The 24,256-nt window shown below is 54.5% G+C and overlaps 1 protein-coding gene across 7 annotated transcripts in view; it reads left to right on the top strand.

Moving 5' to 3' along the window:
- Positions 1 to 20,567, top strand: part of TINAGL1 (tubulointerstitial nephritis antigen like 1) — a 496,849-nt gene extending 476,282 nt beyond the window's left edge. For 3 of the 7 annotated variants that reach the window (XM_067013050.1, XM_067013034.1, XM_067013027.1), the window contains exons 2-11: positions 12,499 to 12,564; positions 16,252 to 16,344; positions 16,554 to 16,668; positions 17,866 to 18,103; positions 18,192 to 18,342; positions 18,470 to 18,659; positions 18,770 to 18,815; positions 19,088 to 19,211; positions 19,966 to 20,011; positions 20,096 to 20,567. In XM_067013050.1, the coding sequence (XP_066869151.1) occupies positions 12,506 to 12,564; positions 16,252 to 16,344; positions 16,554 to 16,668; positions 17,866 to 18,103; positions 18,192 to 18,342; positions 18,470 to 18,659; positions 18,770 to 18,815; positions 19,088 to 19,211; positions 19,966 to 20,011; positions 20,096 to 20,236 (1,203 nt within the window). In that variant the 5' untranslated portion in view covers positions 12,499 to 12,505 and the 3' untranslated portion in view covers positions 20,237 to 20,567. Of the gene's footprint in view, positions 1 to 10,587; positions 10,736 to 11,247; positions 11,566 to 12,498; positions 12,565 to 16,251; positions 16,345 to 16,553; positions 16,669 to 17,865; positions 18,104 to 18,191; positions 18,343 to 18,469; positions 18,660 to 18,769; positions 18,816 to 19,087; positions 19,212 to 19,965; positions 20,012 to 20,095 lie in introns of those variants that run through there. The other 4 variants (XM_059037398.2, XM_067013018.1, XM_067013059.1 and 1 more) reach the window with 4 other exon arrangements.
- The last annotated feature ends 3,689 nt before the right edge of the window (positions 20,568 to 24,256 follow it).

Genomic DNA, 24,256 nt, shown 5'->3' with positions numbered 1-24,256 from the left:
TCCCCCTCAACTCTGGGCCCCCCTGTGCCATCCCAGGACACCATGAGTGCTGGAGGGAAGGAGGTGGAAGGTCTGCTGGATGTGATTTCTGGCAGAGCTACAGTGGATTGGAGCCCAGCACTGAGAGGGATCCACCGTAGAGGGTCATTTCTCTACCCCAAACCCCAAGCCTTTTGGGGATCCAGCTTTGCACTCACTGCTAAGGAAATGACAAGAAAAGCTTCTAGTTCCAAGAACCAGTGAATACATAATGAAACCATAAAAACAGCAGAAGAAAACATAGAAGGGTTTCTGATTAACTTTGGAGTTAGAAAGACCTTTCTATGACTCAAAACCAGAAGCCATTAACAAATAAGAAATATAAATGGCTTTTAAGCTTTTGAAGAAATCCTCAGCCTTATTTAAAAGAAGATAACCACAGATTAAAAATACATTGAGGGCTTCCCTGGTGGCATAGTGGTTAAGAATCCGCCTGCCAATGCAGGGACATGGGTTCGAGCCCTGGTCCGGGAAGTTCCCACATGCCGTAGAGCAACTAAGCCTGTGCACCACAACTCCTGAGCCTGCTCTCTAGAGCTCACGAGCCACAACTACTGAGCTGCGTGCCACAACTACTGAAGCCCAGGCCCCTAGGGCCCGTACTCTAGAACAAGAGGAGCCAACGCAATGAGAAGCCCATGCACCACAACGAAGAGTAGCCCCCCATCGCCACAACTAGAGAAAGCCCATGCACAGCAACAAAGACCCAATGCAGCCAAAATAAATAGATAAAATAAAATTTAAAAAATTATTTTAAAAAAGCAATGTACTTTAAAAAAATACATTGAGATTCCATTTTCACCTATCAGCTTGGCAGAAATCCAGAAGTTTGATATCGTTCTTTAGGTGACACTGTGGAAAAGCAGGCATGCTCATCGTTGCTGGGGGAGGGGAGATCCCATGGGGGACCAGATGGCAATATCTATCCAATTTACAAATACCCCTGTGTTAGACTGGATTCTAAGATGACCCTCCTTGGCTTTCAACTTTGTGTGATCCTTTGCATGTGGGCAGAATCGGTAAATATGATGAAAATATGGACTCAGTGATTATGTTCCATTATATGGCAAAAGAGATTTTGCAGATGTAAGTAAGGTCCCAAATCAGTGGATTTTAAGGAAGAGAGATTACCCTGAGGGGGCTAGACCTGATCAGCTGAGCCCATTAAATGCAGAGAATTTTCTCTAGCTGGTCTCAGAAGTCAGACATTTGAAGCATGAGAAGGATTCATTGTGCCATTTGGAGGAAGCCACATGGTAGAGTATGTAGGTGTCCTCCAGAAGCTGAGGGAGGCCCTCAGCTGATTGCCAGCAAGAAACCAGAGACCACAGGAAGCCAGCTCTACCAACGACAGGAGTGAGGTTGGAAATCGATTTTCCCCCTGAGGCTCCAGATGAGGACTAAGCCTCACCAACACCTTGATTCCATCCTGAGCAGAGAACCCAGCTACACCATGCAGGACTGACCTATAGACTCTCAGGGTATTATTTTAAGCTGCTGAGTTTGTGATACTGTTATGCAGCCACAGAAAACAAATACAGTACCTTCAACCCAACCATCCACTGCTGGGAATTAATTCTGCGAGTATACCTTTAACATGTATTAAACAAAGTATGTACGTGATTATTTGTTGCAGCATTATCGTAATACCAAAAAGAAAAAGAAAAACTAGAAAGGACTCAAATGTCCATCAATAGGGAATTGGTGAAATGAATTATTTCAGTCTACAATAGAATATTAGGCAGTAATATAAAGAACAAGAAGCTCTATTGGCTGATTAAAATCTCTAAGATGTGTGGCTAGTGGGAAAAGGTACAGCACAGTATATATAGTTTGTTACGTTTTATGTAAAAAGGGCGTTATGAACATTTATTCATTTTTGTACATAAAGCAACTCTGCAAGAAAACCTCAGATACTAATAAAAACTGGTGACCTGTAGGTGGTGGGGACAAGGAGTCAGAATAGGGCAAATGAGGCACATGCAGCCGAGTGAGACTTTTTATACGTTTTTTTGGAACAATGAGAATGTATTAATTAATGAAAAATCAAATTAAACTAATTGTTTAAAAAATGAGTCAATGAGGGAATTCCCTGCCTGCCCAGTGCTTAGGACTCCACACTCTCACTGCCGAGGGCCCGGGTTGAATCCCTGGTTGGGGAACTAAGATCCCACAAGCTGTGTGATGCGGCCAAAAAAAATAAAAATAAAGATAAAAATAAAATGAGCCAATGGGCACTACCTCCCTAGATTCTTTCTGCGCCTGAGCCTGCTCCCTTGTTTTTCCCCCGAAAGTTGATTCTGGGGCATGTCCTCCACGGCACCCTTGACCTCTGGCATTCCATCCTCATTCTCTCTTCTGCCCTAGGGGAACTAGAGAGACGGCTTCAAATAGCTGTGTCTGAGCGCGTCATGTCTCTGGAACTCAGTTTTCCCATCTGTGAAACTGGGATGATAATACCTCTGAGGATTGTTGGGGGATTAAATGAGATAATCCATGTCAAGTGACCCACCTGTAGAAGGTGCTCCTGGCATTTGTGCTGGCTGGGATGGAGGAAAGGGCAGTCCTCGTGGAGGGAGTTTCTCGAGCACATAGTAGGTGGACCACAAATGACAGTTCCCTCCCTTTCCCTCTCACTCACTATGTGACCACGGCCCAACTCCTCCCTCTATCTAGTCTCCATTCCTTCAGTTGCAAATGAGAAGTTTGGACTGAATGAGCTCTCTGTCTTGTGTATGAGTTTGGGGCCCTCGGTGACCGTGGAGAGCTCTCTCTCATTTCAGAGATGGGTAAGTGAGGCCCAGACGGAGCGATGACTTGTTCAATGTCACACAGCATGTCAGAGGCAGAGCCAGGACAGGGACTGAAGGCCCCTGATTCCCACCCAGGCCCTTGACCTCTCTCAGCCCAAGCTCATCTGTGCCCGAGCAGCCATGTCTTCACATAGAGACTGTCCCCTGGGCCTCCCCTTATCTCCCCAGCTTCTGTTTGTTACTACAGAAGGGCTGCTGCCCACCCAGCCTTGAGTTTAGAGGCTCCAGCTCCCCTGCAGGCCCTGAGCCCCAGCCAGGTGTCTCCCCCAGCCCCTCCCCAGCATCTGCCCCCTCCAGCAGGAGACACAGAGGGCCACAAATGCCCTGGAGAAAGCACCCCTGGGGAGGCATGGAGCCAGTGAAGGGCCAGGGGAGAGCCTGTGACCACTGGAGTGAGCTTCCCCACAAAGGCCTCTAACTTTTTTTTTTTTTTACGGTACGCGGGCCTCTCACTGTTGTGGCCTCTCCCGTTGCGGAGCACAGGCTCCGGACGCGCAGGCTCAGCGGCCATGGCTCACGGGCCCAGCCGCTCCACGGCATGTGGGATCTTCCTGGACCGGGGCGCGAACCTGTGTCCCCTGCATCGGCAGGCGGACTCTCAACCACTGCGCCACCAGGGAAGCCCAAAGGCCTCTAACTTTTGATCTCTCACCTGAGAGTCCCAACCTCCCAAGGGTCTCCCTCCCCTCATCCTGCTGCTCACTGAGCTACTGGCCTTGAGGGAGTTACCTCCCCTCCCTGGGCCAAAGAGAGAGTGGCCTTGGGTTCTGACAACCTTCTAGATCTCCATGGACTCTGACTATACTTTTTGCCCCTGAGTTTCAGGAGATTCTTAGGGATCCTGGGTCAGGATATCCCATCTTCTGTCTAATTAACATGAGGTTGGTTCTGAACATTTGAGGCCTGACCTAGGATAAGTAATTTGAGTGTTTCTTTCAGCAGATGTTGGTTGTGCTTCCGACAGGGAAATACGTCTTGGTCTCTCTTAGATGTCGACTTACTTCCATGGCCTCTGCCTATGCATCACTCTCACCCCTGGAAGATGTGTGGGGCTGTTTGTTACCGTCCAAACTGACACACACAGCGAACAGAGACCACGTGCAAACGCATGTCCAGATTCCAGACCTGCTCTAATCCGATTTGACTGCTTTAATCTGGTTTTTGTAGGGTTGACCCAAGAGGTCTGAGCAGGTTTACACTAGTTTCACCTCGTTTTAACTGGTTTGACTCACTCTATGTAGGCGTAAGCACATTTGCATCTATTTGACTATCCTGAGCTCATCTGTGGCTGTTTTGATTTGGGTTATTATAATAATAGCAGCCACTCATATTGCACCTGTGATAGGTTGGCACGGTCAGTTCCAAGGGCTTTACGTTAAGTCATATAATTCTTACAACTACCCTGCAGGTGGGGACTGCTATTAGTGTCTTCATTTTACACGTGGATAAACTGAGGCACAGAGAGCTTCAGAAAGCTGCCCCAGGTTTCCTGGTCCCTGAGAAGTGGAGGCGGAATTTGAATGTACTCCATCTGGCTGCCAAGTCTGTGCTCTGAACCTTGATGTTAGGCTCTATCACTGCCGATGAGTCTTTGAACCACTTCTTGATAAGTCAATTCTGTCTGAGCCCGTTTATTCTGCTTTGGCCAGTACGAGCTGCTTGGTGCTGGTTCCGTCCGCAAAACAGACTTGAATTTGGTCCATTCTGATCGACCCACAGATCTCAGGCCTCACAGAGCCGAGAAAGGGAAGAGCACTTGGGGGCTGCTGGAACAAACTGCCACAGATTTGACTGCTTAAAATGGAAATGTATTTTCTCATGGTCTGGAGGCCAGAAGTTCAAAATCAAGGTGTCAGCAGGGCCATTCTCTCTCTGGAGGCTCAAGGGGAGAATCTGCTTCTCGCCTCCTCCAGCTTTTGGTGGCTCCATGTGTTCCTTGGCTTGTGGCTGCATCACTCCTGTCTTTGCATGCACGGTCACATGGCTTCCTCCTCTTCCTCTGTGTGTCTCTTATAAGGACATTTGTCAGTGGATTTAGCACACACACCTCAAACCGCTCCCCCCCCAAGATATTCTGGATGATCTCATCTCGAGATCTTTATCTGCAAAGACTGTTTCCAAATAAGGTTGCAGCCACAGATTTTAGGAATTAGGAGACATATCTTTGGCGGGGGGGGGGGAGGGGGGGCTCCATTCAACCTATTACAATCACTAGGGTCACATCACAGCATTCCCCCCTGAGGACCTAGCTCTTAAAAGTGACTCTTTCTATCAGATTGGGTTTTTACCCAACCTTTGGGGCTTTATTACTTTCTGCTTAGGGATTAAAAGGTAAAAGCGTTCAATGTGCTTGCAGCCACGGAAGAGCCTCTTGTACTTTTCAAGACCCATTTATTAATATTCCTGGCCGGGAAAATCAGGAATTCCTGGAAACACCAAGCAAGGTGTGGAAATGTTTCTGTAAATAGGCACCGGAAGACAGAACCCGCTTTCTAAGATGTTTGCTGCTGATAACACCAAGCACACCGTTCCCTGGGGAGCTCTCTTTAGTGAAAGTAATGCTGAATCGAAGGAGGGCAGATACTTAAGAGATGAGGGGGAGCCGTTAATCCCCCCCAAAAATCTCCACACTCCTGGCCCAGGGTTGAAAGAAGCTAGTCATTTAGATAGAGATGAAGAAATGGTGTGGTTACTCAGCAAACAGACCTTGCAAGGAAGCAGCAATTGGGGCGCTTTGTACTCAACTGGTCCCAGCACCAATATACAGAAATATAACAGAAAAAGGAAAGCTCTGTTTCTCTTTTCTGCATTTCCCCACTTGCACCCATAGCTGACAACCATGAACACTACCGGCTGTGAGAGTCAACTTAGTCCTTGGATAGTTTTGGCATCTGCAGAGGCTTCAGGGATTGGGCTCAAGGTCCTGCTCTGCACCTACCAGCTGTGTGACCTTGGGCAAGCCAGAAAGTCTTTCTGAGTCTTGACTTTCCCATCTGCCAATTGATTTAATAGGATTACCTGGGAAAAGGCCCGCGTTTGGCTCTTGCCGTGTATGGCAGAAAACACACCAGCAAACAGACTGGCCCGCCAGGGTCATTACAAATTCATGGTCAGCAACTTCGAATGGTCACTCCACACTGCCGGAAATCCTACTCTGTTTCTTTAGTGGGCTTGATTGTGATAACTATTTCACATTTAATCCTTGATCCTCCGTCCCCTCCTCTTTTCCTGTCTCACTTTGGCTGCAAGTTTCTTCCACTCCATTGGCAAAATAGAAACCACCAGAGGAGGTTCCCTCAGCTTTGCACGGCTGATTCTACAAATCCACCTCTTCTTCTTCTGCCTCTCAGATGATCGTCCCTGCTCCTATCAAATGCCAGCTCTCTCCTCCTGTGCTGCGGGTCCCCTCCCTCTTACTTTAGCAAGGACTTTGATCCTGGGAAATCCCCTCTCTCTGTATCACCAGTTCCTCCCCAGCTCCTTGCCATCAGCATAGAGATACGATGTTACAGTATCCATATTTGGACAAAACTCTCCCTTCACCCTCCTTATTTCCTTCCAGCCAAAGCCCCATTTCTCAGCTTCCCTTTGCATTAAAACGTTCTAAAAAGTTGCCAGTGGTTGTTCTCTCTGGTTCATTGGCTCCAATTTGCAGTTCCACCCCTGCCATTCAGCTTCCATCCTCATTCTTCCACTAAGACTGCTCTGTCAAGGTTGCCCCGAGGTCCTTGCTGCCACATCTAGTGGACACGTCTCTGTCCTCAGCTTACTCGACCTTTCAGCAGCATTCCACACGGGCAGCTTCCCCTCCTAGGTCTTGAAGCACCCTCTTCCTTTGGCTTCCTGACAGCTCTCTCCCCTGGACTCCCCCTTCCTCCCTGACCTCTCCTGCTCAGCCTACTGTACCCTCTCCTCCTCTCTGCCCAGCTCCTGATATAGGAGTGTCCCCAGGCTCTGTCCTCCCGCTTTTCTAGTCTGAGCCGGAAACCAGCCTAGGTCACACAGTCTCTGTGGGTCCAACTGGTCCCCAAGCCTGCCCAGACTCCAGGAAGGGGAACAGCAGAGAATTTGGGACCATCCTCAACCCATCAGGTAGAAACCGGAAGTCCTCCTCAATTCCTCCCCTCTCTCACCATCACCTCTGACCCCCCAGCAAGTCCACAAGAGGTCCCCAACAAGCCTGCTTCTCATGATCTCCACGGCCCCCAGCCTCGTTCAGGCCTCAGCATCTCTAGCCTGGGTCACACCATCGCCTCCTACCTGGGCCCCCTGATTCCACTCTGACCTTGTAGTCATCTGTTCTCTACAGAGCAGGCAGAGTGGGTTTTTGCACATGTGAATCAGATTATTTCACTGCCACGTTGAAATCTCTTTAGTGCTCAGAAGACAATTCACGCTCCTAACTACAGCCCGAGGGTCCACGCAGCCTACCTTCCAGCCTCATGTTGCTCCTCTGCCCCCCTCGTTCACTGCAGAGTGGCCACTCTGGGCTTCCTTCTGTGTCTCAAACAGACTGACTTGTGCCCGGCCTCAGGGCTGTTGCTCATGCTGGCCCGGCTCCCTGGAACACCCTCTAGGAAGGGGTGCCTCCTTCTCATCCTTCAGCCTCAGCTCAAATGCCATCTCCTCTCTGAGACCCGCCTTGACCATCACATCACTCCAGGTTCCCACGCCATGTGCACAGCTTCATAACACTCAGCATCTAGCACAGAGCCGGCACATAGTAAATGCTCAATAAATACTTGTGGAATGAATGAGAAAAATCAAACAGGAAAGCATTCCACGGCTCAGTACAACAGACTTCCACATGGCCCCGAATCTCATCTCCCACAAGCTCCAGCATGCTACGGCAGTGCCACACTTTGCCACACAGCCCTGCGGGCAGTGCTTTGATAATACAGTCCAACTGGCCCCAGGAAGCCCGACATGTCACGACAGGGCCCAACACGGACAACATTAGGCCTGGCCTGGATCTCAGACTCAGCTCCAGGTATCACTGCTCCAAGCTCTGGATGTGTCCAGCTGACCACAGGGGCCCACAAGGGACCCCCGGCCCTAGCTGTGGTGCCGTTTGGGACACAAACATCTGAGCCCCCATGCCTCAGGTGGTGGGTAGTTGGCCGCAGACCTGGGTTGAGCAGAGTACAATGGGTCTTTGTCTTCCCAGGAGGCCCTGCTCAGCCTCCAGAGGAGAATGGTCCATTCTGAGCACCCAGAGCAGCTGGGGAAGGGGGAGGTGGAGGAGGGGTAGCACTGGACTCCCGGGGAGAGGAGAGGAGGCCCAGGTCTCTGTTCTGCTGTGCAACCTTAGACATGTCACTGCTCTTTTTAGCTTCGCCTCCCTTTTGTAGAAAGAAAAGAGCATCGGAGGGCCTCTAGGGAGCATCTGAGTACAGATGGGAAACCAAGGCCCAGAGAGAGGCAGTGTCCGCCCAGGGTCACAAGTGAGGGAGGTCGGAGTCACTGCGGAGCCCCAGGCCACCTGCCTCCCAGGAAGCCAGAGGGCTCAGAGGGTAAGGCCTGCTGCTATCTCCTCACCTGTTCCTCTGCCCTAGGCCCTTGGACAATAATTAAGACAGAGAATGAGTCACCAGGAAGGAGAGGGGCCATGGAAAAGGAAAGTGGGTTTCCAGCCCCTCCCCCAGAGCCCTGCCCTTTTCCTTTCCTCTTTGGCCAAGGAACCCAGTGAGTCACAAGATTCCACTGGGGCGGGCTCAGTGCCAAGCTCAGTAATGACGAGGGACCTCGGAGCCATGCTTTTGGCTCTGCTCTCTTTCCCTGCTCTGTGTTCCTGTCTCCTATGCATGGACAGACAGGCAGGCAAGGACAGGCAGATAGCTAAAACCCGCGAACAGACATGAACAGACACCTACACAGACAAACAGACTCCTAGCAAGACAGACACCTAGGAGCTAGGCAGACACAGACAGGGACAGTCATACAGCTATACACAGCGACACACAAGCCAACAAGCACACAAATACAGGCAAACAGGACACTGATGGACAAGACAGACAAACCCATGACCACACAGAGGCAACATCCAGACAGATACATAGGCACATAACAGACAGGTAACAGAGACACAAGCAGACTCAGACACGCCCAAGCAGAAACACCTCACAGACTCAGATATACATACAACACTGACAACGTGGGTGGCCTACAGGGGGTGATTTGGGGCAAAGAACAGGCCAGATGCCCCAGGGCCAGCCCCAGGCCGCAGAACCACACTGAAACTGACTCATGAAAGTGGATTCTCTGGGCATGAACTCTTCTGAAGGCAGCCTCCATCCCCTTCCCAATACGAGGGGCCCACCTTGCAGTAAGATGAATGGAGGTTAGACATCGAAAGGGACTTCCCGACCAGGCGGGTGTTGAGACCTGCAGTGGGTGACTACGGGTGACAGGGGAAAGGAGTGGAGTGGTGGTAGGTAGGGAGCCTGCATTCTGGCTGTGTGCCCTTGGGCAACTCTGTCCTCCTGAGCCTCAAGTGTCTCGTCTAGGTTGTGTCCTCCGGGGTCCCTGCAGGGAGCAGATGGCCAGCTCCTGTGAGTGTTCCCGCCAACGCTGGGGCTCCAGGACATTACTCCTCCCTCTTCCGCACGCGCACCCAGAGCAGGATTCCCTCGTTGACTCCCTGCCCAGTACCCCCTGGCAGGGGGTAACCCAGTCAACCCAGTCACAGATGCCCGTTGTCCTGGTCCCTCCCCTCCCCCTGGGGCTGGCCAGCTGAGGATGCCCCAAGGCTGGGGGAGGGGTGCAGGGAGGTCAGAGAGAGGGCAAAGGGAATCCCCGATACTTGAAGCTTCCCTCACCTAGGGGCAGCTGTGAGGCTCAGGCCAGGGATGGGGGGAATCTGTCCAGGTGGAGTCTCTTTCATCCTTCCGCTGTTAGAATCCTCTGGCCCGGACCCAAACTGCTGGAAGAGAGGGGACTGCGCAGTGGGGAGGTAGAAGGTGATGGGCAGGCCTGGTGGGACAGAAGCCCCATTGTTTGGGGCCCAGGCCAGCCTGGGCAAAGGCAGGGTTTATAACCAGGGCAGGAACGGGGGTGGGGCTCTGCAGGGGGCGCCAGCTGGCAGTGTTCTTCCTCTGGACCCTGGATGGGGGACAGGTGCCGAGCAGGCTGCCCCCTGGAGGGGTTGATAGAGGCAGCAGTGTTTGGCGAGGTGCCGGAACTGAGTGGGGAGGGCGGACGCAAAGAGGGGGTCTCAGGGCAGGGAGGCAGCTCCCACCCCGCACCCACCCCACCCCCTCAGGAGGATGAGCAGCCCAAGGGTCCTAAATCCTCCTCCTCCAGATTCCAGTCATTCCTGGGAACGGAGGCGGCTTGGGGCGGCTCCAAGCCTGGCGGGGGGGGGGGCACTTTGAAGAGGGGCGTGCATGGCTGTCTTTCTTACTGAGGGGTCACGGGGGGCTTAGAGATTTTTGCCGGCCACACTCTCCCCATCATTTCCCAAACTTAGGTCCCAAACTCGGAGCTCCGCTGCCCCCTATCTTCCCTTGTCCGCGCGAGCCCCTCAGCCCCACGGCGAAGCCCACTGGGCAGTCCTTACCAGTGTCACACCACAGTTGTTTCTGCTTCGGTTGGAGTTCCGCCCCTAAGGGAACGGCTTCCACCGGAGACCCAACAAGGTCAGTCACGTGCTCACGGCCCCTCTCACTAGTCCCAATTTCGGAGTTCCGGCGGGGCTATTCCAGGTGCAAAAGAGCCGGGGCCCCTCCCTCCCGCCGCCGGGGCCGGGGCGGCGCGCAGGGCGGGGCGGTACAAAAAGCGATCCCGCCCCGCGTTCCTCACTTGACTTTGAGTGTCCGGCGGTCGCAGGAGCGGGAAGGCGGAGGCGAGTAGGGCAGCCGGGCTCAGCCCACACCCCTCACCAGGTAGGGACGCTCCCCTGCTCAGAGGGGAGACGGTGTAGACAGAAGGAACAGAGAGCATGAGGGGCCAGGTGGAGAGACCAAGACAGGTGGCAGAGAGGGAGAGTGGAGGGGGGCAGAGGGACACATGAGGGCACAAAGTCAGGGACCCCCATCAAGGACGGAGGCTGAGGGAAGCACAGGGGTCCAGAACAGGAGGAGACTCCGGGTGCGAAGCATGGGTGTTGAGTGGGGAGCATCAAGAATGCCACCATCCCCACCTCCTGTCCTTGAAGGTCCCCCGGCAGGTCAGGGAGGGGCTCCATTTCTTGCCTAAGCCCCTTCCCCCGGTGAGCCAGGGCACGTAAACTGTGGCTCCTCGCCCCTGTCCTGGCTGGGGACCCAGGAATCAGGGTCCCTGCTGGAACCCCTTGGACTCACAGCCTCAGGAAGCTGGGAGATCAGTCTCTGGGGTGCCAGGGAATCTCTGTTGCCCACCACTTCTGACCCCTGAACTCTGCCCTCCCTGGGCCCAGGAGGCACCATGTGGCGATGTCCACTGGGGCTGCTGCTGCTGCTGCTGCTGGCTGGCGAGTTGGCCCTGGGTGCCCAGCGGGGTCGTGGGCGCCGGGAGCTAGCACCAGCTCTGCACCTGCGGGGCATCCGGGATGCGGGTGGCCGGTACTGCCAGGAGCAGGACCTGTGCTGCCGCGGCCGCGCCGATGACTGCGCCCTGCCCTACCTGGGTGCTACCTGTTACTGTGACCTCTTCTGCAACCGCACCGTCTCCGACTGCTGCCCTGACTTCTGGGACTTCTGCCTCGGCGTGCCACCCCCCTTTCCCCCCATCCAAGGTGGGCACCACACGGCCAGGGGTGGGTCACTTTGTCAAGCCCAAACTCAGCAAGGCTCAGGAGCAAGGCTGATGCATTGACATTTCCAAGGGGAGGCTTTGTAGAATCTGGGAAAGAGACCCTGCCCCTCTCTCTGCGCTTCTGGGAAGTCCCCACTCTGGTCTAACTTGAATCTCTCCAGTAAGATGGAAAAAGAAGAGCCTCGGTCTGTGAGATTTTAAGTTGGCCCAGGAGAAGCGCAGCCTCCTGCCCTTTCTCCCAGTCCTGCCTGTCTCCATATTCTGGACTTAGAAGGTGCTGGCCACACCTGCTGACTCACCCTCAGACTGATAAAGCACAGGGGTTGGTCAGCTTCATCTTAACAATTCCTCTGCCTTTGCTCAGGATTCTCTACCCCTGAGATGGCTGGTCACACCTGGGAGGTGGGTTAAGTCTGTTCCTGCTCTCAGCTCTCACCACCATCCATTCGCCCTTATGCAAGAGGAGAGTCACTTGAATTCTTTCCCACAATTCCATGGGGCTGCGGGTGTGAGAGGGCATACCTGGGTTGTCACCGCAAAGTGCTGTGTCATCTTAGGGGAGCCACTTACCTTCTCTGGGCTTTGGCTTCCCCATACTCCTCCCACTCCCCCGTCTCCAAACCCCAACTCATTTAAATTGCATAGGATCTAAGGAATGTTGTGGCTGGCATCCAGGCAAAGCAAGAGGGATCCGGGTTGGAGTCACTGAAGAACTTCCGAAGTAGCAGTTGGTGTGTGACCCTGTAGGAGATGTCTTAAGTTATACCTTGGCTTTAGTTTCAGTGAGGGCTGGTGTGTGTGAGTGTGTGTGTTTGGGAGGATTCGGGACACCTGACCTCTGAGGACCTGGTGGCCATCTCAACCCATCGTCTCTGGTCTTGGCTCCACTTCTCTTTCTGACTTTCCTCCCACCAGGATGTATGCACAGGGGTCGCATCTATCCAGTCTTGGGAACCTACTGGGACAACTGTAACCGTTGGTAAGTGTCGGAGGCTTGCCTTGCGGGCTTTGTGGAACAGGCTTGATTCAAATCCTATCCCTGTCACTCATTTGCTGGGGGCAAGGCCTTTCCCTTTTCTGAGCCTCAGTTTCCTCATCTGTAACATGGGAATTTTTACACGGACCATCTCAACTTCTGTACCAGCATTCCAACAGCAGTCCCCAGGAGCAGTCAACCATGGATGCCCAGCTCCAGGTGCAGCCCCTCCTGCCTGGGGCTAGGCTACTGCCCCTCCCAACCTTTCTCCCTGTCACGGGAGAGTCCAAGGAGGGGGCGCCAGGAAGGAAACCTCTGACTGCAGCATCTGTTGCCCTGGACCGGATGAGGGTCAGGGATGGCTGAGCTGGCAGCCAGCCAGACTGTAGCAGGGCCTTCCCTGGAATGTGGCCCCTCCTCCTCCTCCAACCCTCCCCACCATTCCCAGTGGGAGGATGAAGGGGTTGAGGTGCCCCCCTACCCTAATCTGAGGCCTGAGATGGGAGGTGCGAAGCCTTGAATGCCTTAATGGAAATAATACGGACCCTAAGACTTAGAGGAGGAGGCCCTGCACCCACTCCACCCCATGCCCTGGGACTGAGAGGGCCCCAGGGAGGAGGAAACTTTTTGGAATGCATTACGCATAAGCTGTTTCCATTGCCTCACTGGCGTGAGGGGTGCCTGGGTCACAGTGAGAGTGGGGACTCGTGTATTTTAGCGTGTGTCTGGGTGAGAGAGCATGTGTGTGTGTGTGCATGCTTTGAGTGTGTGTGACCTGTGTGTGTGTTTCAAAAGATGGGGCATGCTTGCATGATTCTGCTGCTACTGATAGGATGCCTCTGGACATGGAGGGGTTAACAACACTCTCTCTGTCCCTTCCCTAGGGCCTGGCCACCCAGGCCCCCTCTGGAATGCTGGGACCTGCTGCCACCAGTCCTGCCTAGACCTGCTTGGACAGCCCTGGGGGGCAAAGAGGGAGGTGGCAGAAAAGGACTGACCAAGCCACTGCCCTCTCAGGCCAGTTCTGGCTGTGTTCCCTGCACTTGACACCTGAGGGAGAGTGTGGGACAGTGTCTGTGGGCCTCCCAGGCTCTGTGAACCCTCGAGGATGCTTTCGAGAGTCAGAGGGGGAAGGGAAGGACGAAAGCCTCCCTGAAAGTGCCCCCGCAGCTCCTGGGGCTGGAGATCCCAGCCATACTGGGTCTTCGTCCCCTTGAGGCTCCTTAAAAGGCAACAAAGGAGGCGGGAGCCTTGGGCAGGCTTGAAAGGGTGCAGTTTAGCATCTTGTCATAGCAGAGTTATGAGCTTGTAAAAGCACTGTAGAATTCATAGAATTCAACTGTTCAGTCAACACCTATTAGAGACCTACTATGTGCCAGGTGCTGTGCTGGGCCAAGGAGATGCAGCCAGAATGTGGCAGACAGTCCTTGTCCCTGCACTGGAGCCTCTAGTCTAATGGTGACACAAATAATAAACCTGTCATTACAACCTTACAGGTGTGATGGGGGGGAAAGAGGTTAATGGGGGACCCTAGTTTAGAGTGGGGTGGGGGCGAGGGAAGGCTACTCAGGAAGGGATATTTATGCAGATACCAGGGAGATGAGAGCATGAGTGGCCCAGGCCCAGGAGGAGGGAACATGGGGGGAAATGGCTTGTGGAAATGGCCAGGAGGTGGGACCGAGCTCATTGCAGCTGGAGCTGTGAAATGGGGAGAGAGGCCCGGAGGAGGGGCAGGCCGCATCCCTTGGGTCTCATAAGCTGTGCCAAGGATTTTGCATTTTGCTCTAAGTGTCCTGCGCAGCCACTTAGGGAGCACACAGTCTGATTTGTGTTGTTCAAAGATCTCTGTGGCTTTAAGAGAGGGGTGTGTGTATTGGGCGGAGGGAATCACAAAGAAGCAGGGAGCCTGGTTAGGAAGCCACTGCACCACTGCGGGGGGGGGGGGGGGGGGGGGTCCAGGTGAGAGGGGATAAGGGGCCAGAGTCGGGTGGCGGTGGTGGAGTCTTTCATGACCGGCTGATAGGGCAGAGGCCGGTGGTAGGTGGGTATGGGTGAGGGGCAGGTGGTAGGGGAGACACCGCGGACCACATGGAGTTCTGGCTCAAACAACTGGATAGATAAGGTGCCGTTTTCTGAGTTGAGGATGTTAAGGGAGGAACAGGTTTGGGGGAAGATAGTTTGGCCATTCTGAGGTGCCTTTCACACACCCAGAGGAGCTGTCAGGAGGCCAGCTGGATGTGAGTCTGAAATTCAGGGGGGTGGGGAGTTGGGGTTCCTGTAATGAGAACAATAATGGAAGATAACAATTCTTGAGCACATCACATGGGCCAGGCCCTGGGCTGAGTACTTTGCAAGGTTGCCTTTTAATCCATGGAAGGTGGTACTATTATTATCCTCATTTTACAAACAACATCGAGGGAGAGTTTAAAATAACTTACCTAAGGTCACATGACTAGTCAGCTAGACTCTGAACCCTGGATTCAATTCAGAATCCATGCTCTTAATCACTTCACTGTACTGCCCCATTCATTCATTCATTCATTCCACAAATATCTATTGGGTGACTACTACATGCTAGGTTTTGTTTTTAGGCACTGAAGGTATCAAACAATACCTGCCCTCAAGGAACTTAGATTCTGTGAAGAAACAGGTATAGACGATATAAATAACTAAAGATATAATACGTCAGATAGTGATGACAGGCTGAGGAGAAAAGAAAACAGGGAAGCAGGGTAGGAAGTGTGGAGGATGCTGAGATAGGGTGGCCAGGGCAGGCTGCCCTGAGAAGGTGACATTTGAATAAGGACTTAGAAGAAGGGAGAGGGGCCATGAGGATGTTGGAGGAAGAACAGAGCAAAGGCCCGGGGGCAGGAGCACGGCTGGTGTCAACAGTCAGGACCAGCCTGGCTGGGACCTCAGGAACCAGGACAGGGAGGAGGGGGTCAGAGAGAGGACAGGAGGACAGATCGTGCAGGGCCTTGTTGGCACTGGAAGGACTTTGGCACTTACTCTTGATGTGAAGCCAGTGGCAGGTTTTGGGCAAGGGAATGGCATGATATGATTTGGGTTTAACAGGATCGCTTGGGCAGCTGTGTTAAAAATATACCAAAGCGGGGGAGGGGGGCACAGGGCAGAATCGGGGAGAACAGTGAGGAGGCTACAGCAGAAGCCAAGTGAAAGGTGATTGGACCATGGTGGCTGCGGAAAAGAATGAGACGTGGTTTGGATTCTGGATGTGTTTTTAAGGTAGAGTCAACACGATTTGCCAATGAATTGGGTTCGCATGTGAGAGAGAGTCAAGGGTGCCTCCCAGGCTTTTGGCCTGCGCTCCAGGAGAGGACGGAGTGCCGTTTTTGAGGACTGTGGCAGGCGCAGGCCTGGGAGTACGGGAGAACAGGAATTTGGTTTGGGATGTGGTGAGTGTGGCCTGTTAGACATCCAGGAGGTGATGTGGTGTAGCAGTAAGATCCTTGAATCTGGAGTTTAGGGAGAGATCTGAGAAGCAGATAAAAACTTGAGAATCATAAATTTGAAACTGACATTTAAAGCCACCAGGCTGGATGGGATCATCTGGCGGTCCTCTCATAGGCGCTGATGCAGAATTTCAGGCCCATGTTGACCTCTGAGGCCTCCTCCCTTCCAAGGATGCCCAGCACCACCTCCCCTCTTCCTCTCCTCCTGTTCTTCCAGCACCTGCCAGGAGAAAGGGCAGTGGGAGTGTGACCAGGAGCCATGCCTGGTGGACGAAAACATGATCAAGGCCATCAACCAAGGCAGCTATGGGTGAGAGGCCCTAAAAATGCCCCGAGTGGGCACACATGCACGTGCACACACATATGTTCTGCCCGAGATGCATGTCCTGTCAGGCACACCCACACTCGGGTCTTATTCATGGGTACACTTAGCTGGTAGGCATCTCTCCCACCCACACGCACATACCTCCAGGACCCCCAGCCTTGGCCGGTCTGTGACCTCCATCCCCTCTCTTTCAGGTGGCGGGCTGGGAACCACAGTGCCTTCTGGGGCATGACCCTGGATGAGGGCATCCGCTACCGCCTGGGCACCATCCGCCCGTCTTCCTCCGTCACCAATATGAATGAGATTCATGTAAGTCCATCCCTGCCCGCAATCCTGCCATCTCCTCTTGGCCTACGACTCCAGGGACCCTGGCACCCTGTGCCCTGCTTCTCCAGGGGCCTAGGCCTGTCCCCCGCCAATAGGCTGTGTATCCCTGGACAAGGGACTCCCCTTCTCTGGGCCTTAGGTTTCTGCCTATAACAAGATATGCTGCGCTGCAAGAACTGTTGCTCAGATTCTGAGTTTTGTGGTCCCAGCATCTGACCCTCTCTAGCTTCTCCGGCCTCTCCGGCTTGGGAAAAATGTCATTGGTCCCAGTATGGCTGGGTTAGGGCCCTAAGGGCCAGGAGGTCACCTTGGTATTTTGGGAAGGGAGGGACAGACACTCCTCCAGCTTTGGCCAGAGAGCAGCAATTCTCGGAAACAAACGCCATCTCAGCAGAACCCCCAGGGAGGAAGGGGTTTCTCCCTTCCCACCAGTGGGACCCTCCAGAGGGAGAAATGAGAACCAGAGCCAGAACAGTCAAAGGGTGAGGAAGGGGAGCTTCAGCGGGACAGGGGTGGGGCACATGCCGGAGGCTCCTTCCATCAGTGGCTGGTAGGGAGGAGGCGGTGACTGGCCAGAGCGGCCCTCCCTGCAGAGGGAGCTCAGCTCAAGGCTGAGGTGACCAGACCCTGCCCCTGCCCTTACTCCCCTGGGCCTCCGGCTATTTTCTGCCTCCTGCTGTTTGCCTTGGCAGCCTGCCCAGTCACGGGACCTTAATGCTTCTTCCCTCCCCTGCCCTTTGGGGCCTGAAGCCCAAGGTCCTGGTGGGAAGAAGGATGTAGCAGATCAGAGGGTGCAGAGGAGGAAAGAGGCAGGGCTTGAGGATGGAAAGTGGCCCGACCACTTCCCTATTCCTGGCTTCAATTGCCTCACCTGTAAAACAGGACTAGTCACCCCCCACCTGACACTAGAGGGGCACTAAATGGTGCCTGGGTCTTCCGCTGGGTCACCGTGGAGGTTGCTGGACTCTCTCAGCAACAGAGGGCTCAAGATCAAACTGCAGGAGGCCCTGGACTCTTTTTTTTTTTTTTTTTTTAACATCTTTATTGGAGTATAGTTGCTTTACAGTGGTGTTGTTAGCTTCTGCTGTATAACAAAGTGAATCAGCTGTGCATATACATATATCCCCATATCCCCTCCCTCTTGCGTCTCCTCCCACCCTCCCTATCCCACCCCTCTAGGTGGTCACAAAGCACCGAGGCCCTGGACTCTTGGGAGACGTCCAATGCCTAGGGCCCCTGAGGGGCAGCCTGGGGCAGAGGCGGGAGGCAGACAGAGTGACCTTTTCCTTGCAGACAGTGCTGGGCCCAGGGGAGGTGCTGCCCAGAGCCTTCGAGGCCTCTGAGAAGTGGCCCAACCTGATCCACGACCCTCTCGACCAGGGCAACTGTGCAGGCTCCTGGGCCTTCTCCACGGCAGGTACGTTCAAGGGCAGGGGCTGGCCAGGTGGGAAAGGAGGGCAAAGGCCGGAGCCCCCTGACAGCGCCTCTACCTCCCCTCCCACCAGCCGTGGCATCTGATCGAGTCTCAATCCATTCTCTGGGGCACATGACAACTGTCCTGTCGCCCCAGAACCTGCTGTCTTGTGACACGCACAACCAGCAGGGCTGCCGCGGTGGGCGACTTGACGGTGCCTGGTGGTTCCTGCGCCGTCGAGGGTGAGCAGCAAGGGGGTGGGAAGAGGGCATGAGGCGGGGGTCTTAGGAAGGGAAAGCCTGCAGGAAGGGCCTGGGCCAGGCTGCCCCATGCCCACTCTGTCCCCGCTCCCTCCTGCTGCCCCTGCAGAGTTGTGTCTGACCACTGCTACCCGTTCTCGGGCCATGGGTGGGACGAGGCTGGCTCCGCACCCCGCTGCATGATGCACAGTCGGGCCATGGGTCGGGGCAAACGGCAGGCCACCGCCCGCTGCCCCAATAGCTATGTCCATGCCAATGACATCTACCAGGTCACTCCTGCCTACCGCCTCGGCTCCAACGTAAGTCTGCACTTGGGTGAGGGGGCAAAGGCAGGAGAGCTGGAAGGTTGGCCAAAGGCTTGAGCCTCGCGCCTGATGGATACTCTCCTCCCCACCCCCTCACCCTCCAGGAGAAGGAGATCATGAAGGAGCTGATGGAGAATGGCCCTGTCCAGGGTAAATGCCCCTCATCCTACCCCCTGATTCCAGAAGCTTGTGCCTGCTTGAGACTGGGCACAGAGGCACAGGTGGTCCGTACAGCATTGAGCAGCAAGTCCATTGGGGCCAGGAGTGGCGGGACCATGTCCCTTCCCCAGGAGCAGCACCTGGAGGGGGCACTTAGAGTCTTGGTACCAAAGGCCCCGGGGCCTGGGCAAGCATCTCCAGGCTTGGATATCAGTGCCTGTGCTGATGGGCTGAGCCAGCCCCATTTTGACCTCTGCCCACAGCCCTCATGGAGGTGCACGAGGACTTCTTCCTGTACCAGAGCGGCATCTACAGCCATACACCAGTGAGCCTTGGGAGGCCGGAGCAATACCGCCATCATGGGACCCATTCGGTCAAGATCACAGGGTGAGGGGCTTGGTGGGCAGGGGGGTTGGGGGCAGCAGGGCTTGCACTGGGGCCTCTGAGTCTGCCTTGAATCCTTACCACCTCTCTGCAAAGCTCCATTTCATAGGGGAGGAAACTGAGACTCAAAAAGAGGACGTACTTGCCCTGGGTCACACCAAGAGTTAGGGGCCTTTTAAGGTGTTCTAGAACTCTTCCTTCCTTACACACTTGGAAAACTAACTCCAAATGAAATACAGACAAGGATTCAAGAGTTGCTCAACCTCTCCCCAGCTCAGCACCTGTCCCAGCTCTGCCTGACTCACTCCCCCAGCCCTCAGTTTCCCCAGCTGATATAAGAGGCAGTGCTAGAGTCACTGATTTCAATAGCCCAACCAATGAAATGTACTTTGCACACACACCCTGCCCCCTGCCCCCCATCCCCCCGCCAGGTGAGGAGGGAGGGCAGGCAGATGTGTGAGGTCCCAGAGAACTGGTCGCTGGGATGTGGATCCCTGGAGGGTGGAGGCCCAGTTTCCCTCCTTTTCTGCTTCCCCCTCCAGTTGTCCCTTTGGGACCGTCCCCACACCGGGCACAGGTGCACAGAATTAGAGATGTGGAGGCTGAGGGAGGTGCAGAGAGGCACAGAGAGCTGCCCAAGTCCTGAGGTGCACCCAAGTCACCAATGGCAACAGGGGCCTGGGCAGGGAAGGCCTCGGGCGGGAGCTCCTGAAAGCAGGTGAATCAGCGCCCTTCCCCCTCCGGCTCTGGCCCGCAGGTGGGGGGAGGAGACGCTGCCCGACGGAAGGACGCTCAAGTACTGGGTGAGTCCCTGCGCTGCGTTCCCGGGCCTCCTGTCCTCCTCTCCCGTTCCGATTCCGCTCCTCACGGCTCCTCCTCATTCCCAGACGGCGGCCAACTCGTGGGGCCCAGACTGGGGAGAGAGGGGCCACTTCCGCATCGTGCGCGGCGCCAACGAGTGCGACATCGAGAGCTTCGTGCTGGGCGTCTGGGGCCGCGTGGGAATGGAGGACATGGCTCACCACTGAGGCCGCGGGCACCACGCCGGGAAGAGCCCTCTGTGGGGCAGCAGCCTCCTCCCCGCCCGCCCGACGGAGCTCCGGGCCCCAGGGGCCTAAACCTCGCGCGAGGGTTCCGAGGACAGCGCCCGGCTTGGGAGCCTCGGGCAGGTGAGGCTGGCGGAGCCCCCAGACCTCCCAGCGGTGGCCGGGCAGGGCCTGGCCAGGAAGGAGCAAGACCACCGAAGCCAGGACACCCCCTTCTCCGGCCCCACCACTCCACCCCACCCTTGTACTCTTATTCCTCAAAGATATTTATTTTTCTTTTCACTGTTTTAAAATAAAAACAAAGTATTGATAACTACGTTTCTTGGAACTTCTGGGTGTGGAGAGCCAGGCCAGAGTTTGGGTGGCATATGGTTAGACAGCAGAAAGGACTGCCTGTGGCCATGCTGGTTGGCGGGGGTGGGGGTGGGGGGTGGACCAGAAATCTTAGCCTCCATTCAGCCCTAATTGTCAGTGGCCCTGGGCACTGACCCACTTGGAGGTGGGGCATGGATGGCATGGCCTTTGGCCCCTGGAGAGTCGTGGGCCTGTGGGAACCACTTCTCAGACGCTGAGTCAGCACCGCCTGAGGCGGGGGAATCCAACCCACCAATCAGCAGAACTGGCGCCAGTGCCCAGCAGGCAAGGGGGGCACAGCCCCACAGAAGTTGGAGCCTCTGTCTCTGCAGATCAGCCTCTCCAAGCCACCCAGGCAAAGGGACCCCCCTGCTTCCCCTATCCCTAGGCCAGGCTGGGCTTGCCTCTCTGAGCCCTCTCCCTCCCCCACCTCCTCACGCTCCCAGTGCCAGGAGAATTAAGTCCAGGCCTCGGCCTGGCGTTCAAGGCCATCAGGACCCACCCCACCAGCCTCCTCACCAGCTTCTTCACCCAGTGCCCAGGCGACTCCAGAGTCCTCACTGCTCGCTAATGTCCAGTACACACAGACCACTGGGTATTTGTACATGCTGCTCTCAGTCCAGATGCCCTTCCGTTCCACCCACCCCTGTCCCACTGCTGTTTCAAAGCCAACTCCAGGTTTTCTTCAATCAGACAGTACTGGTGGAGAGTAACTGATGTGCCAGGTGCCGTGCAAGGGACCCATGAGTCCCCAAACCACTGCAACCCCACTTAGCATGGCTTAGACACCCCCTCCGTGAGCTCACCTGCATCTTGCCCTTTCACCAGTATTTCACGTACCCTCCTTATGCTGGAAGTTCCTTGAGGGCCGCGACTGGGTCTGGTTCATTGATGAGTCCTGGTACCCACACCTGTACGCTTGATAAGGTGGTGTTACGGTTTGTGGAATGGTTGAATGAATATAACCCATTCTTTCCCCCACATTCCCTTCTCAAGACTCCCTCCCCAGCCCACCCCTCTAGGTACCAAGGTCAGTGTGAAGCCCTGCCTTTCCAGGAGCTCAGGGAGGCTGTGCCTGGTGATGGGGCCTCCCATGACAGGAATTCTCCTTGCCCCCACCCCCAGCTGAACAGGAAGGCAGGGGAGCCAGAGTCGCTGAGCTGAGGCAGCAAGGAGGTCTGTCCCCTGGCAGGCAGCCCCTCAGGGCCAGCCTTGTCCCCCGGGCAGCTTGGGCATCACCTGAAAGGAATGCGGGGTGACCGATAAGCCGCTGCCTTTGTTTCATTTCCTGTTTGCTAGGACGTCCCGAGCCGGCTCCCCTGGCCGGCCCGCCTGTCCCCAAGGAGCCAAGGCTGGCCGGGGGCCCTGGGGACAACGAAGGGAGGGGAGTCCTGAGCAGGGGTGACGAGGGCTGCCCAATTACTACCCCCTCTGCGGCTTTGGCTGCCAGACGCACCCACTGCTCCCATCCCGCTGGAAAAACCCCGGTCCAGGGGCGCGGCTGGAATTTTCTACAAGGACCTTTGGCGGAAGCAATGGGGGTTGGGAAAGGGAGGGGAACAGGGGCGTGGCCGGGTCTCCAGGCTCTTAGCTCTGCCAGCCCTGCTGGGAGGCCTGACCCTGTGGACCCAAGTGGGGTCGGCCCAGCTCTGCTCCTGGGCCAGGGGCCCCAGGCCCGCAAGGTCCGCCGTGGAGTGGGAGAGCGTGTGAATGGGGCTGGGGAGGGCTTAGCAGGTGTCTCGTCAGCCACCTCTGGTTCTCTCAGTGAGATCCAACACTCAATGTACATGTTGTTATAAAGGGAGAGGCAAACCAAGGACCTCCAACCAGATTACTGCCCTTGAGTGGGTCCAGAAAGAAATCCTGGCACCCCAGCACCCTGCTCTGTGTCCTGAGGCTAGTCCCTTTCTCTCTCTGGGCCAAGGGCATCCTTAGACAAACCTGAGTTTGAACCCCTACTCTGCTTGTTCCGCACTGGCTATGTAATCTTGACCTCTCAGAGCCTCTGTTTTTCTATCTTTAATGGGGATAATAGTACTCACCTCCTGGAGTTATTGGGAGGATTAAAAGAGACAAAGCATGCTAAGCATTTAGCACCATGCTTGGAGATTATTAAGGGCTCAATAAATGGTAACAGTTCCAATCTTCTAAAGGTGGGGGTGGACTTGATAATGTAAATGTTTTTCATAATGAGCTAAACATTTATTTAGTGCTTAACCACAGCCTTCTGACAGCACCTTGTTCTGAGTGTTTTACATATATCATCTCATTTAATACTGAAAATAAGCCCCTATTTCCTTATTTTGCAGATAAGGAACAGAAGCATAGAAGAATCTGAAGGTTGGTTGAGGCAGGATTAAACCCAGGCTGTCTGACTTCTCATACTAATCAGCTTTATATTAATAGTGGCTGTTTGGTAGTGATAGTCCAGTGTCTTTTTCCAAGTCCTTTCCCTGTTTGACAAACTCTTATTCATCCTTCAAAACCCAGCTCAAATGTCTCTCCTCTGGAAAGCCTTTCCTGGTGTCCACCTTCTAGACCTCCAGGGACTCCAGCATACATCCCTGGCACAGACAACTTTTCCTCCCACAAAAGGTTGGGACAGGAGTTTTTTTCTTAGTCCCGTCCTTTCTTATGCACCAAGTGTTCCGCTTGGGCATTCATTCTGGTCTCCCATGGAGCTCTGCAGGGTCCCGAGGCACCTGACTTTGTTTTCCGGAGAGCTGCTGAGTTACATCACTTCTCTAGTGCTGATGCTTCACATCTTCCTGGTATCTTGCCAAACCCCATCCTTGCCAGGTGCCCATTAAGGGAAAGGAATCCATGCCTACTGAGTCTGCAGCAGGCCAGGCCTTGGACTGAGCGCCTCACACACTTTAGCTCATTTGATCCTACAAACAACCCTGTGAAAAAGTGTATCTTTAGAAACCAATGCCAACTAGTGAGGTGACCCTGGGAATCTAAGGGAAGGGTGAACTTCCAGATTGTGAGCAGGGCTAGTGGGCCCAGGCACAGCCAGAACTAGGGATCTGAATCCTGCCAGGACTCACTCACATACTCTGTCTCTCTCTCCCCTGCCTCTCCCTCTCTAGACTAACTCTGCCATGAGGTAGGACATTTGACCAATGACAACTCCTGAGCCTCTCACATTTTCACAGCCACCTTCTCAGTTTTGACTCAAAACAGAACAGAACAGGGAAGGCTTCCGATTAGCCCAGCTCTAACCAGCTGTCCACCTATGGGCCAACCATCTATAGCCAAGGGACAGGATCATAGATGCCATGACTGCCCTGGCTGAACCAGTGTTTGGAGGAGAAGATCCTCAAGAAGGGGAAGACTGCTGTTCCCGGGGAAAGTAGGGATGCTGAACAGATGATGGAAACAGTCTATAATAGCTAGGGACTACTGTTACCACCATTGGACAGATAAGGAGATAGAGGCTCAGGGAAGCATGGGATTGGTCAGGTCACTTAGCTGATAAGTGGTGCAGCTGGATACAGCCCACACTGCATACCACTGAATTTGTAGATCAACCCAGAAAGATCACTTTGTGGGTCAGAGAATGAGACGTTCCTCCCCCAGCTTCTCCCTGATGACTCATTCCTGAGCGCTGGGAGATAACTTTTCTAGAATCCCACCCATTTTGTG

This window comes from Kogia breviceps, chromosome 1 (assembly GCF_026419965.1).
Source record: "Kogia breviceps isolate mKogBre1 chromosome 1, mKogBre1 haplotype 1, whole genome shotgun sequence".
NCBI classification, from domain to species: Eukaryota; Metazoa; Chordata; class Mammalia; order Artiodactyla; family Physeteridae; genus Kogia; species Kogia breviceps.
This window is presented reverse-complemented; position numbering and strand designations above follow the sequence as displayed.